Genomic DNA, 14,069 nt, shown 5'->3' with positions numbered 1-14,069 from the left:
AATGAAGGCTACTGCTAAGCTTGTAAGCCGCCCTGAGTCTTCGGAGAAGGGCGGGATATAAATGGAATAAAAATAAAAAATAAATAAATAAATAAATACAAGATACCATTCTGCAAGATGTCAGTCACACTATTGGATTAGCAAGGTATGATTATTATAAGTACTTGAAAACACTAAAGACTTCTCTGGTATCTTTCTCCATGTTGGTTTCAGTATGTTCAACTGGACTGTTCCTTTCCTCTCTGCGTTGGCTTGCTTAGTGCTCACAATAGCAATGATTGTGCTGTATTACATACCGTTGCGGTACATCGTTTTAATATGGGGTAAGTCTTTTCTTCATGCAGTTTCCTTGGATCGATTGTGCTATGCATTTATATATAACAGTCTGTGAAGAAATACCGGCAGTCCTCAACTTTAACCATCATTTGTCTTACCCCATTCAGAGTTACAACAGCGCTGAGAAAAAGTGACTTTTGACTGGTCCTTGCACTTACAACTGTTGTAGCATCCCCACAAACTATCTTCATAGTTTCCAACTATGAAGATAGTTGGAAACTATGTTTCCATTTGAGCACTTGGTAATTAGAATGTATTTACAACAACTGCAGTGTTCCTGGGATCACACAATTGCCCTTTGTGGCCTTCCCAGCTAAGTCAATGGGTGGAAGCTATATTCGTTTACTGACTGCGTGAATCCGTTAATGATTGACTTAACAACTGTGGCCAAAATGGTCATCAAACCAGGCACACAACTCACTGAACCGCCTTGCTTAGCGATAGAAATTCTCCTCCAAACTATGTTGTAAGTCGAGACTATCTGTACAATAGTGGGGCCAGTTCTGGGCCTTTGCGATTTAGAGATTGCAGAGCAAGTAAGTTCTTGGGCTTTAATAATGGAGTCTCCGTGCAGTGGATGGATACAAGAGCAGGCTACTTCTGTAATCAGGGGTAGGGGGCTGGACTAGAAGACCTCCAAGGTCCCTTCCAACTCTGTTATTGTATTGAGATGGATAGAGAGATAGGTAGAACAAGGGTCCCCAATCCCCAGGCTGTGGCCCGATATTGGTCCACGGCCCGTGGGGAACTGGGCTGCATAAGCTGCGGGCAAACATGGGAAACCATCTTTAGGATATGGCAAGATGGGATGGTGCTAAACATGGCACACCTCTAGTTCAGAGATAAATAGTTTCTTTGGGTCTTGAGAATCACACACAGCTTCTAATGGGTTGTGCTAGGAGTTGAACTCCAAGAAGACGAAGAGCAGCTTGAACAAAATAAAATCCAAATGAAAATTCCATCTAATGAAGGAAGCACAGTGATTATCAGCCTAAAGAGGACACTCGTGTAGGAGACAACTTAAAGAGTCCCCAGATCTTGTTCGGACAAGTTCTCCGGCCCTTCAGAAGTGCGCTAGCCATCTTGCCACTGGCAGCTCTCACTTCTCCACTCCTTCTTGTGTGAACAATGGGATTTTTCATTCCTGAGGTGAACGGCTGGCTGACTTTTGTAATAAACCTCCCACTGGTTTCTTCAAGGAAGAAATGCTCGGGCCTGATTCCACGTGAGAGCAACATGTGTCTGGCTGCTGTGTGTTTTCACACTCATTCTTTTTTTTTCCTTGCAAAAACTCGTTCAGCCACCCGCCCACTTTCCTGTCCGAGCATGTCAGGCAGCTCCATGCTGTGGGGTGGGTGCGTTTGTGTGTCTGTGTCTCTCTCTCTGTGTGTGTATTTTTCTGCTCCCCTCCCCGCCCCGCTTGTTAAAAACCCCTTTTCCCTTCTGTCTTTTTTTTTCTCCTAGGCATACATAAATTTACAAAGAAGCTAAGGAATCCTTACGCCATTGACAATAATGAGTTGCTAGACTTCCTCTCCAGAGTCCCATCTGATGTTCAGAGGGTAAGTATGGGATGGGGTCTCCAGCAGAGAGGAGTGGGGCTGAGGCCAAAGAGCAGCAGGTGTGACGCTGGAGGGCCGTTTTGGCTAGCAGTGCACAAGCATCGGGCGGGATCATTAGCCAGGAGGGGTGAGAAGAAGGAGGGCAGGCACAGGAAAAAAGGGCCATCTGAGTCTCCAACGGAGTTCTCTCTCTCTTTTTTTTGGGGGGGGGGTTTCCCCACCCAAAAAAGAAAAAAAAAGAAAAGCTGGGTAAAGTAACCTTGACAAAATTTGCACAGCTTTACAGTCCACAGCAAAGATTGTTCTGATTTTAATATGATTCACTTTGTGTCAGTCATTTATTAGCATTTATTAGGGGTTATGTGTGAGAAAGAGGGGAGGGAGGAAGAGAGGGAGAGGGAAGGAGAGAGAGAAAGAGAGAGAGGGAGAGGGAGATATTAACACTTAACCAGAAAGCCAATTTGGTCTAGTGCAGGGGTAGGCAACCTTGGCTCTTTGATGACTCGTGGACTTCAACTCCCAGAATTCCTGAGCTGGCTATCCTGAGGCGAAAGGGAGAGGTTTCCAAGCTGAGCCATGCTGGCTCAGGAATTCTGGGAGTTGAAGTCCACGAGTCATAAAAGAGCCAAAGTTGGCTACCCCCGGTCTAGTGGTTAAGGTACAGTGCTAGAAAGCTTGAGGCTGTGCCTTAGGCACCATGCTAGAAAGCAGGAGTTCTAGCCTTTGGCATGGAAGCCAGCTGGGTGACCTTCAGCCAGTCCTTCTCTCTCAGTCCAACTCATTTCACAGCGTTCTTGTGGGGAAACTGGAAGGAAGAAGGTGTGTTGCCACCTTGAGTTATTTGTAAAAATAATAGAGGTGGGATATAAATAAAAACAAAACAAAAGAAAGACACACACACACACACACACACACTGAAGTCTGTTTTGGGCCAGAAGGCAAAGACTGCAACCTGAATGAGTCAACAAGATTTTTAAGCTTTTAAAGATTTTTTTTAATCAGTGGAACAACTTGCCTCCAGAATGTGTGAATACTCCAACACTGGAAGTTTTTAAGAAGAGACTGGAGAAATATTTGTCTGAAATGGTATAGGGTTTCCTGACAAAGCAGGGGGTTGGACTAGAAGACCTCCAAGGTCCCTTCCAACTATTCTATTTTATTCTATTCTATTCCGTTCCGTTCCGTTCCGTTCCGTTCCATTCCATTCCATTCCATTCCATTCCATTCCATTCCATTCCATTCCATTCCATTCCATTCCATTCTATTCTATTCTATTCTATTCTATTCTATTCTATTCTATTCTATTCTATTCTATTCTATTCTATTCTATTCTATTCTATTCTATTCTATTCTATTCTATTGATGGGTAACAAAATGGAGATAGATGCCATCTAAGAATTTCTTGGTGTTTCTTGGTTTTGCATAGTTCCTTCTTTATGATATTTATATCTTTTTTCAAGTTTGAAGATACTTCTTCAGTCATTACTTTTTGACCAGAAATATCCAATTCCCAGATTGCAAAACCATAAAACATAAATGCATTTTCACTCTTTCTTTTCTTCTTCAAATCTGCTTTGCTTTGCTGTCTGGAGGACTCAGGATTTGCAATGGCACTTTCTGTGAATATTTATATTGAAAGATAAGCTGATCTTCTATTTAGGTTTTGTATGATATTGTTTTTATGAGGTTTGCTAGAAATGATTTCTCTTACTCACAGTGACCTTAAAAGGCGTTTAGTGGTAAAGGAGAAGAGGAACTTCTGACATGCTTGAACAAGGGTATGGTTTTCTTAGTTTGGGTGTTGGCATTGCAAAAAGACAATCATGCAAAAATTTCAGTGCAGATTTAACATCCTTAAGGTACATCTTGCAAAGCCTTTGACGTATCAGTGTTATTTTTCTTTTGCATGTATGTCCCACCTCTCTCCTGTGATGAAGTGACATAGCAGATGGATTTGCACATAATGCTAAGCTATAGAACATAGAATAATAGTCTTGGAAGGAACCTTGGAGGTCTTCTAGTCTAACCCCCTCTGCCTAAGCAGGAGATCCTATACCAGTGGTGGCGAACCTATGGCACGGGTGTCACAGGTGGCACGCAGAGCCCTCTCTGTGGGCACGCACGCCATCGGCCCAGTCCTGGACCTTCAGCTGGGTTTTATAAAACCTTTTCGCTTTAGGCCTCCGCCGCCGTGTGCAAAAAAAAAAAGGTTCAATCAATCAATCAATTTCAACTTCTCACAGGAAAAAAAAAAGATCTTGCAAAGTTGGAATTGATTGATTGAACTTTTTAGTCCCACCCAGTCTGCCGTTACCATCGCAGCCACGCCCACCCAATGGGCCACACCCAACCGGCACCCGATGATCCATAAGTGGGTTTTGGGTTGCAGTTTGGGCACTCGGTCACTAAAAGGTTCACCATCACTGTCCTATATGTTTCTGGACCAAGGGCTGTCCAATCTCTTCTTGAAAACCTCCAGTGATGGAGCACCCACTATCCTTGGCTGATTTTGTTTCTGGCTCACCTGTTCTTATTCTTTTATTCACTCAGCAGTGTTATACCTTTCCAACCAAAGTTGTGGTCAAAGCCAATGGTGATTTGGGATTTGTTAACCGTGTTGTGCATGGCTTAGTGTGAATCAGATCACATGGTTTACTCAATGCGGCTTGCACTGTCAGTAACACGTGGCTCGCTTGACTTCTAGATTTCCAAAAAATGATTAAAATATCAGCATCCGGTTCATTGAATTGTGGGCGCAAATACACATCTAAATGTTGCTATCTCTGAAAATAAAAGGAGAGGAGAGGAAGAAAATTTGCATTCAGAGGGGAGAGGGGGGAAAAAGAAGTTTTTGCCATATATAAATTCTTAACATTGTTACACCGATTTGGACATTATAACAGGACCTGTGGCTCTTATGTTAACTTGTGCCCCAATACTCAGGAAACACTTTCCATCGTGCATTTTAAATGCCTGCTAAAGTCCTATCTTTTTCACATGGGAATGTGAATGAGATTGAATTAATAAATAAGAAACCCTGCAGAGGTTAAATATATATAATTTTCGGCAAATTGCCTGTACAAGTTCTATAAGAGGGGCCGTAGAAATCCTGGGTAAATAAAATTTAAAAAAAAAATCTTGCGTTGGATCATCTCTTTGTTATTCTTTATTTTGACTTGAGCAAAGGTGTTTGACAAAGACTTGGACTTTTGAGCTGCATCGATAACAAGCTCCCTGCCTCTGAAATACAGAGAGGTCGAAGAAGGGGGATGGGTTAAAAATAGCTAGGGCAGTAAAAAGCCAGGTAAAAATGAGTTGCAGCAGGCGAGGTTATTAATATGTTTCACAGAATGACTCAACAAGGCCCATTTGCATTCCAGGATGGTTGTTTATGCTTAAGAATCCTGTTGTAAATAGAATAAAATAGAAAAGCTTTGCTTGGCACCGTTGATTTTAAAAGCAATGGGGTTACAAAGGACAAAAATGATTTTCAGTTTGAATAAACTCAAACTGCCCAAGTATGTCTGTCAAAGGAATAGCAGTGCCTAGCGACTGTTGAAAGGTGAGACATTTTTGGGTGGCGTTCATATACCCCAAACTACTTCATCAGATACATAAAGATGAACATATTAGTTTGGTTCCAGTAGATTTAAAGCAGGGGTCTTCAAACTCGGCCCTTTTATGACTCATGGACTTCAACTCCCAGAATTCTTCAGCCAGGCACGCTGGCTGAGGAATTCTGGGAGTTGAAGTCCATGAGTCATAAAAGGGCCGAGTTTGAAGACCCCTGCTTTAAAGTGTCATGAAATATATAACAGACATGATTGATTCCAACTCTAAGTCAGTTGATTGAAGGGGAAAAAAAAGAGTTTAAACCCCAGAGTTTTTCCTAGGTTTTTACAAACTTTGGATGTCTTCTATCTGATTTACAAACCTGGGCATCTTGACCTCTTCCTGAACTTCAAGAAACGGTGCCTAGCAAGATGCCTGTGGATATTCTCAGTCATCCAGGCCATAGTTGTCTCGAAGGTACCTTTTTTCCCCAAAAGACAACTGGACCGTTTTTTTTCCTCGAGAAAGAAGAAGTTTCACTTCTCATCCAAGAAGCCTCATCAGTTCTGATAAAGCTTTGCTTCTCAACCCCCCCCCCCTGCCGTCAGAACTGACGAAGCTTCTTGGATGAGAAGTGAAACTTCTTCTTCCTTCTCCAAGTAAAAATGATCCAGTTGCTTTTTGAAGAGAAAAGCGCCTTTGAGTGTCCAGCAGGGAAATCTGGTTCCTTCATCCAACTCTTTAAAAGAGAAGTCCAAATATGGTTGTGTGGCCGGCATGACTAGACACCAAAGGCACACGGAATGCTGTTACCTTCCCACCGTAGTTGGTCCCTATTTTTCTACTTGCATTTTACGTGCTTTCGAACTGCTAGGTTGGCAGAAGCTGGGACGCGTAACAGGCGCTCACTCTGTTACGCGGCACTCGGGATTCGACCCGCCAAACTGCTGACCTTCTGATCGACAAGCTCATACACACACACACACACACACACACACTGCAAAATGCGCAAATCAAGTGGAAGCTTCTCCCCACCCAAATTCTGGCACATTTCATTAGGACCAGAAAGGGAAAAAAAATCTGTTTTTAATATTTTGGTGTTCTAGAAATGATCTGTGACTCTTCTAATCCTTCCTGCAATTAATCCCCCATGTTCCTGTGTTTAGAAGATGACTCATGACTGTTGAACCTTCCTTAGTTTTTCTTTGATTCCTCTCTGGGGAGCCATTAACAACACAGCGGAGTGACTTGGGCTTACCTTTCTCCAATGTGGCATCTGTTTGTTTTTACAGGTGCAACAGGCTGAATTGAAACCATACAGCAACTCCAGTCCCATTAGGAAGAAAAGGAGCGCCTAGTAGGATACGAAGCTCGGAATGCAAGGTGCCCCTTCCGGGAACGCTGCATGCATGGGCTGCCTCTCTGCGCCCCCCTCCTCTTCGCCCTTGCAGACCCGATCAGTGCTGCGTTCACTCCATCCAGCTTGTCTGGAAGTCATATTTGGACTTCAAACAAACACACACACACACACAAATCAAAGTCATCCGTAGCAAGCTTGACCTGGCTGATTTGTCCCTGGAAGACCAGAAACAGGACTGTTCAAATCCAGAATGGCGTTCAGCGCAGATTGGAGAGCCAAAGTCAGATGAGATGGTGGTTTTTTGTTTCTTTTTTTTTAAAAAAATTCCATCAGACCACGGAAAAGCCATTTTTAATTTCCCATTTTTGCATGCTGATTTGTCCCCGACATAACAGTTCAAACTACGAAAGCCAGAATGACTCTCAGCACGGATTGCGGAGTCGAAACCAGGTTGACTCTTGTCATCTTTTGTATAATAGAAAAGTGCCTCTTTTTTTTTTACTGTTTTTGTTTTGCATATCAGTTGATCAGTGGAAGTAAAGAACTAGAACTTTTCATAGCTTGAATGGAATTTTTTAGCATGGAACCCAGAGTAAAAAAAATCACAGGGAAGACTTTATTTTTTTTTTCTATAACGGGAAGGACTCTTGCCCCCTCCACCATGCCAATTTGCTCTTAAGAAGTCAGAATCCTTTCAAGATGAGAAGTGATGAAGTGGTAATGGATGGTTTTTGTTTTTTTCCTTTTGCATCACAGAAAGCCCCCCCGCTTTTTTTTCATTCTGGGCTTTTTCCACCTGACAGAAACACAACAAGTGGTTTCATTGCTTGGCGTAGATGAGGCATGTCAAACTGCCGGCCCGTGGGCCGGATGCATCATGCCGAAACCGCGCCCACCCCATTGCCGGCAATGGGGGGAAAGTCCCGCTACGTCGCGCGACGTCACGTGACATTGCGAGTTTGACATGCCTGGGCCGTAGATGATTCTGAACTGCAGATTAAGAGATCTTTGAAACCTGTTTGCTGTTTCAAAGCACTGTTCAGTTTAAAAATTCTCAGAACTGCAGAGGAATGATCAACATCTCTCTTCTTTCCCTTCCCTTCCCTTCCCTTCCCTTCCCTTCCCTTCCCTTCCCTTCCCTTCCCTTCCCTTCCCTTCCCTTCCCTTCCCTTCCCTTCCTTCCCTCCCTCCCTCCCTCCCTCCCTTCCTTCCTTCCTTCCTTCCTTCCTTCCCCCACAGTTGCTGCCAGATGCCAGAGTGATTATGCTTAGAAGAAGACTATTGCTGGCAATAGACTTCCTTCAAGTCATCATTTAACTATATTGTGTCATTTGAATCTCCCACTGATCTCTGCTCTTGCGCTGTTTGGATTTCCTTCTAGAGCTCCATCTTGTTGGGTTCTCTGCCTTCTCATCCTCAGTGGAGGTCTTAATCTCACAATACGTTGATCACGCATATATAAAAGTACTTTTATAACTATCTAGACACATGGCAAAAATGGAACGACACCTTTGTTTTTATGTATTTTTAAAAGAAGCTGTTGTATTTAAATTGTGCAATCTGGGCTGAGTTTGCTGTATTGTTTACATGGGTTGAGAGCAAGCACAGGGGTTAATGAGATCTAATCTGTCTTGTGCAGTTTAAAGCAAACATTTTTAAAAAACTGGCATATTCAGATGGGACAAAGAAACAGGTTGTCGAATCCACTACTTTCAGTCTCAGGCCCTTCTAACTAATGTTTAGGGATTATCACTATAAATGATGTTAGAGAAACAGTCTTGAAATGTTGGAGAAGACTTTTTTGAGGGTTCCCTTGAACTGCAAGCAGATCAAATCGGTCGATCCTAAAGGAAAGCGATCCTGGCTATTCTTTGGAAGGACAGATCCTGAAGCTGGAGATCAAATATTTTGGCCACCAAATGAGAAGAGAGGGTTGCTTGGAGAAGACCCTGATGTTGGGAAAGATGGAAGGGAAAGGGAGAAGGGGATGGCGGAGGATGAGATGGCAATAGCAATAGCCGTTAGACTTCTATACCGCTTCACAGCGTTTTACAGCCCTCTTTAAGCATTTTACAGAATCAGAATATTGCCTCCAACTATCTGGCTCCCGGTTTTTACTGACCTCGGAAGGATGGAAGCCTGAGTCAACCTTGAGCCAGTCAGGATTGAACTGCTGGTGGTGGGCAGAGTTAGCCTGCAATCCTGCACTTTAGCCACTGTGCCAGTACAGATGGTTTGTTGTTGTTGTTAGTTGCGAAGTCGTGTCTGACCCATCACGACCCTATGGACAATGTTCCTCCAGGCCTTCCTGTCCTCTACCATCTTCTGGAGTCCTTTTAAGCTCACGCCTACTGCTTCAGTGACTCCATCCAGCCACCTCATTCTCTGTCGTCCCCTTCTTCTCTTGCCCTCAATCTTTCCCAGCATTAGGCTCTTCTCCAGTGAGTCCTTCCTTCTCATTAGGTGGCCAAAGTATTTGAGTTTTAGCTTCAGGATCTGGCCTTCTAAAGAGCAGTCAGGGTTGATCTCCTCTAGGACTGACTGGTTTGATCACCTTGCAGTCCAAGGGACTCGCAGGAGTCTTCTCCAGCACCATAGTTCAAAGGCTTCAATTATTTGGCGCTCAGCCTTTCTTATGGTCCAGCTTTCCACTGACAGATGGTTAGATAGTGTCATCGATGCAGTGGTAATGAATTTGAGCAGACTCGGAGACAGTGGATGACAGTGGGGGCCTGGCGTGCTACTATCCACGGGGCCATGATGAGTCGGACACAACTTTGCGATTGAACATCATTATAAATGAGTGTTGGGTAGTGATTCCCAACCATACTGTTGACTGACAACTGACAACTCCCATTATTTCTAGCCTTGGGTCAGGCAGAATTGCTTAGGGCATTAATGAAACAGTTAAAATATTATAAAAAAAATTCTAGAGGTCCAAAGTTGGTGAGCCTTCAGTTACAGATATGTTGAACCTGAGTCTTCAGAAGGCTCTTGGTATTTTATGCTTGCCTTGTAGAAGAAGGAAAACATATATTATTAAATGCATTGCTGGAGAAGACTACACTTAGTTATTGTTAATTTCACCTAACTCTGAAGATAAATGACATGAGATTGATCATAGTTTTGTCCTGACCTCTTCTCTCTGTTTAGGATTTAGTCATTGCATGCCTTGCAAATGCCCTCTACAGCCTGTAGATCAGAGAGAAATTGTACCTAGTCTAAGGCTCAGTTTGCAGATAAGCTTCACTTCCAAGGGGATTATTATATTTTGAAAAAAGTAACCCCAAAGACAGGAAGGCAGGAATGGAAGTCCCTTTGATGTGAGCTTCTAAAAGGCCCTTGGCTGGTGGAGTAGAAATATTTCTTTGAAAAATGGAAGGTCTCTGTTGGGAATCAGTGGCTTCCATATCTATCCCATCACTCCTGATATTTAATTAGATGGAAACTATGCTACAAACGGGAATAGAGAAATAGTTATCTTTAGTGGGATCCTTGGGAAAGATTTAGAAGCCAGTTGCTTTCCTCATTCTTCTCAGTGGCCCTATTCAGGACCACTGGTGCTCAGCACAGAGTGTCCTTTGGCAAAAGTGTTGCATAGTTGAAAGACCTCAACCCATTGAGACCAATGTGAAGACAGATCATTTAGATGGTCCAGAGTGAGATAACGCAGAGTGACTTTTACTTTTCCCAGATCTGGTTCAGTGCAGATTGTTAGGCTGCAGCTCACAGATTTTGCAGTCAATGTCCTGTATTATTGTCCATGTTGGCCAAGTTGCTGGAGGTCTACATATCATGCAATCCTGGCTTTGAGAGATTAACTTTATAGCTGAAATAATGAAGGCCCGTTTTCACACAACCGTTGCAGCATCTCTGTGGTCACGTGACCAAATTTGGAGATCCTGGCAACTGGCATCTATTTATGATGATTGCAATGTCTGGGGTCATGTGATCACTTTTTGTTGACCTTCTGACAAGCAGAGTCAATGAGAAGTCCGTTCCGCTTAACCGTCATGTTGCTGATCAATTGCAATGATTCTCCTAACAAGTGTGGCAAGAAAGGTTGTAAAATAGGAGAAAACTCATTTAACAGCTCTCTTGTCTAGCAGTGAAAATTTGGGCTTTAATTGTGATTGTTAAGTGGAGGAGGACCTGTACATACCAGTGTTTCCCCGAAAATAAGACTGGGTCTTATATTAATTTTTGCTCCAAAAGACGCATTAGTGCTTATTTTCCAGCTAGGTCTTATTTTGGGGGGAAATATGCTACTAAAAGCGTCTGTCTGGCTGACGATCTTAATTGGGGCTTATTTTTGGGGTGGGGCTTATGAGCATCCTGAAAAATCATGCTAGGGCTTATTTTCCGGTTAGGTCTTATTTTCGAGGAAACATGGTATACATACATACATACATACATACATACATAGTCCAACTTTGCAGCAGGGAAAAGGGTAGCAATCCACACAGTTCCGTGAAATGATCTTTATGGTACAGTTTACAATCCCCTAATTTTGACTAAAGACATAAAGATTGGGTCATGGATGAGCATGCCTCTATCTGGTGCTTTAAAGGTGAACTTAGAGGAGCAATGTTCTTATGTGAACGGGAGTGCCCTTGTTTTAAAAGTGAGTTGGCTGTTTTGTGTGTTGGGGCCTTGAAAATCAATTTAAAGCTGTGTTAGTAGTGACAAGCAGACAAAGAATCCCTGGTGTGCAATCACGAAAGAATTTGTTTTCAGGAAATAAGAGACTTTTGTTCGGTGCTCAAAAATGGGAAGTGGGAGAAGATGAGGTTGGGCAAAATCTCACTCCTGAATCTTCCCAAGGGCTCACACTGGGAAGATGCAAAAGCCGGATATCTTTCTCAGATTGAACTAAGACATGCTTAGTGCGACTTTGAGCTCATTCTTTCACTGTAGGCTTCTCTTCATCTTGAATCTGTTTTTCATATTAGACCTTCCCTTTCCTTCCCTTTCTGGTCATTCTTTCCCTTTTTTGTCAGGTCTCCTCTCCATTTGATTTACTTTCAGGTTACTAATATTTTGCGGACATAACGGCAACAGCTGCAAGAAGCTGTTTCGGTTTGCTCCCATCCTATCCCTCCACCCACCCTGGGCAGCCTCAGCCTTCCTGGAAAGTGCTGCCTGTTTTGCTCCCCCCCTGGATTCAACTCATTTTCCTGCGTGGTTGTGTCCTTTTAAACACACGTAGATCCATTTAAATGAAGCTCCCCTTGTCCCTTTGGCAATCTTCAGGAAGGAAAAGGAAAATAGACTGAGGTCCGCTGACATATCTGAAGAACTGAAGAAGCTTCTTGGAGAAGAGAAACATTTTCAAAGGGGAGAGAAAAAAACCCCAAGAAAGTCCAGTTGCCTTTTGGAAAAAGCACCTTCGGGACAATCAGGACCCGGATGATTGAGCATCTCCATGGACAACCTCACAATCTATCAACCCATAGATCAGGGGTCCTCAAACTTGGCCACTTTAAGACTTGGGGACTTCAACTTGAGGAATTCTGGGAGTTGAAGTCCCCGAGTCTTAAAGTGGCCAAGTTTGAGGACCCCTGGCAGAGATTGTGGGTTAAACAGAAGAACGCTGAGACTGACATCCCCTAAACTCCGCTGAAGATTTTGCCTAGCTTGGTAACGAAGCATTCGGGAAACATCCCACAAGCTCAGAGAACGAACCTTCACCATCACCATCTATCAATCCATCCATTAGGCTTTTTCTATGACCTTTCTCCGAGGGCCAAGCTGCATCCAAAGGAAAGCTAAGCCTGCCTGCAGCAAAAGAAGGCCCAAGACACGCGGTGAAGGTAAAATCGCAAACCTTCTCCTATTCCGGGCAATGGATGACTTTACTGAAAGTCAACACCACCGTCTGGCATTTATCATTGCCAGTCTTTCTGTGCATATGTTTGGGTATTCGCCATGCATTGTTAACGGTGATTGTCATGTAATTAAATCACTGCTCATCACGAGTGCCTCTTTTTATGCTGAGATAAGCAGCAAGAATCCACAGCAGTGTCCCCCAGATCAATAAAGGTGTTCCCGGTAGGATTACAAATAGACTGAGGTTGAGCAGGGCACCAGAATTAATTAAGAATTATTTCTCTGTCTCTTTTTCTCTGTCTCTCTCTCTCCTCCCCCTCATTCCATTTTCAATACATATTTAATTGTTTATCTATTTCCAAAGGGGGAAAAAACATCTCTCTTTAATTGTTGGTGGCTATTTTTTTGCCAATGGAATCGTGAATAATGGGCATTTTCTTGCAAGTCCTAACGGGTGAGGAGGAAAGGAAGGGATCAAATAATAACGCACAAGTAGCCAGCACTGTTTTGATCTCTTGAAAGTGACAATCTTAGAAATCCGGGTTCCCAAAGATAATCTCACACGTCCTCCTTTTTATTCCATTCCCTCTGCTCACTGGCTTGAATCCAGATCACAAGTGGGTTTGGCTCTAATCAACCATTTGAGCTAAATAGGATCTGTGGGTGAAGCAGAAAAATTCTCCTGTGTGTTTTCCCCTTTTGTTTCTTCATTTCATTAAAGAGAAGCGGATTGATCAACGGCTTTGAAAGAAGAAGACTTTCAAATGCGAATGAAATTTGAAAAGCTCTGTTCCTTCTATGTGTTTAATTTTGATTATGGGGTTGGTTTGTCATAGGAACCCCTAACCTTTGGTTAATATTTGGAATGGTTTGCCTCCAGAAGTTGTGGCTGCTCCATCATTGGAGGCTTTTAAGAAGGGACTGGATAGCCACTTGTCCCAAATGGTCTAGGGTCTCCTGCTTGAGCAAGGGGTTGGACTAGAAGATCTCCAAGGTCCCTGCCAACTCTGTTATTCTGTTATTGTTAGAAATTCTGTTTATATTATATATAAACAGATCAGATAAAATGTACAATCACCATGGGCCTTGCTGCTTAACCATGTAACTGTCATAGGAAACTCTCCTCGGAACAAACAGACCATAAACTATATATCATAGATTATACCTAGTAAACTTACAAACACTGCCATCTGCTGGCTGAATACTTCTGTAGTTGTTATGATACAAAATACATTCCAACATGTATTCCAACACCCCCACTCAACAACTAGTCCTGAGATTAGTCCCATTTCAGATCTCAGTTCTATAAATTTGCTTCTTGTGCTTCTTCTTGTCCATCTTTTTTTTTCTTGCTGTCCTGGCTGTCCACAGAGCTGCTGGTGCTGTGCCAGCCTTGGCTCTCTAAAGGGCTGGCAGTGGAGCTGCTGAGG

The 14,069-nt window shown here is 43.0% G+C and overlaps 1 protein-coding gene across 1 annotated transcript in view; it reads left to right on the top strand.

The window, feature by feature from the left end:
• Window positions 1-7,949, top strand: part of MCTP2 (multiple C2 and transmembrane domain containing 2) — a 145,556-nt gene extending 137,607 nt beyond the window's left edge. Inside the window, exons 21-23 of the mRNA XM_081337633.1 lie at window positions 214-323; window positions 1,801-1,898; window positions 6,743-7,949. Of these exons, the coding sequence (XP_081193759.1) occupies window positions 214-323; window positions 1,801-1,898; window positions 6,743-6,808 (274 nt within the window). The 3' untranslated portion in view covers window positions 6,809-7,949. The remainder of the gene's footprint in view (window positions 1-213; window positions 324-1,800; window positions 1,899-6,742) is intronic.
• The last annotated feature ends 6,120 nt before the right edge of the window (window positions 7,950-14,069 follow it).

The sequence above is a fragment of the Vipera berus genome, assembly GCF_964194415.1.
Source record: "Vipera berus genome assembly, chromosome: 12".
Classification (NCBI taxonomy): domain Eukaryota; kingdom Metazoa; phylum Chordata; class Lepidosauria; order Squamata; family Viperidae; genus Vipera; species Vipera berus.
The sequence above is the reverse complement of the archived record's forward strand: the minus strand, read 5'-3'. Positions and strand labels throughout refer to the sequence as shown.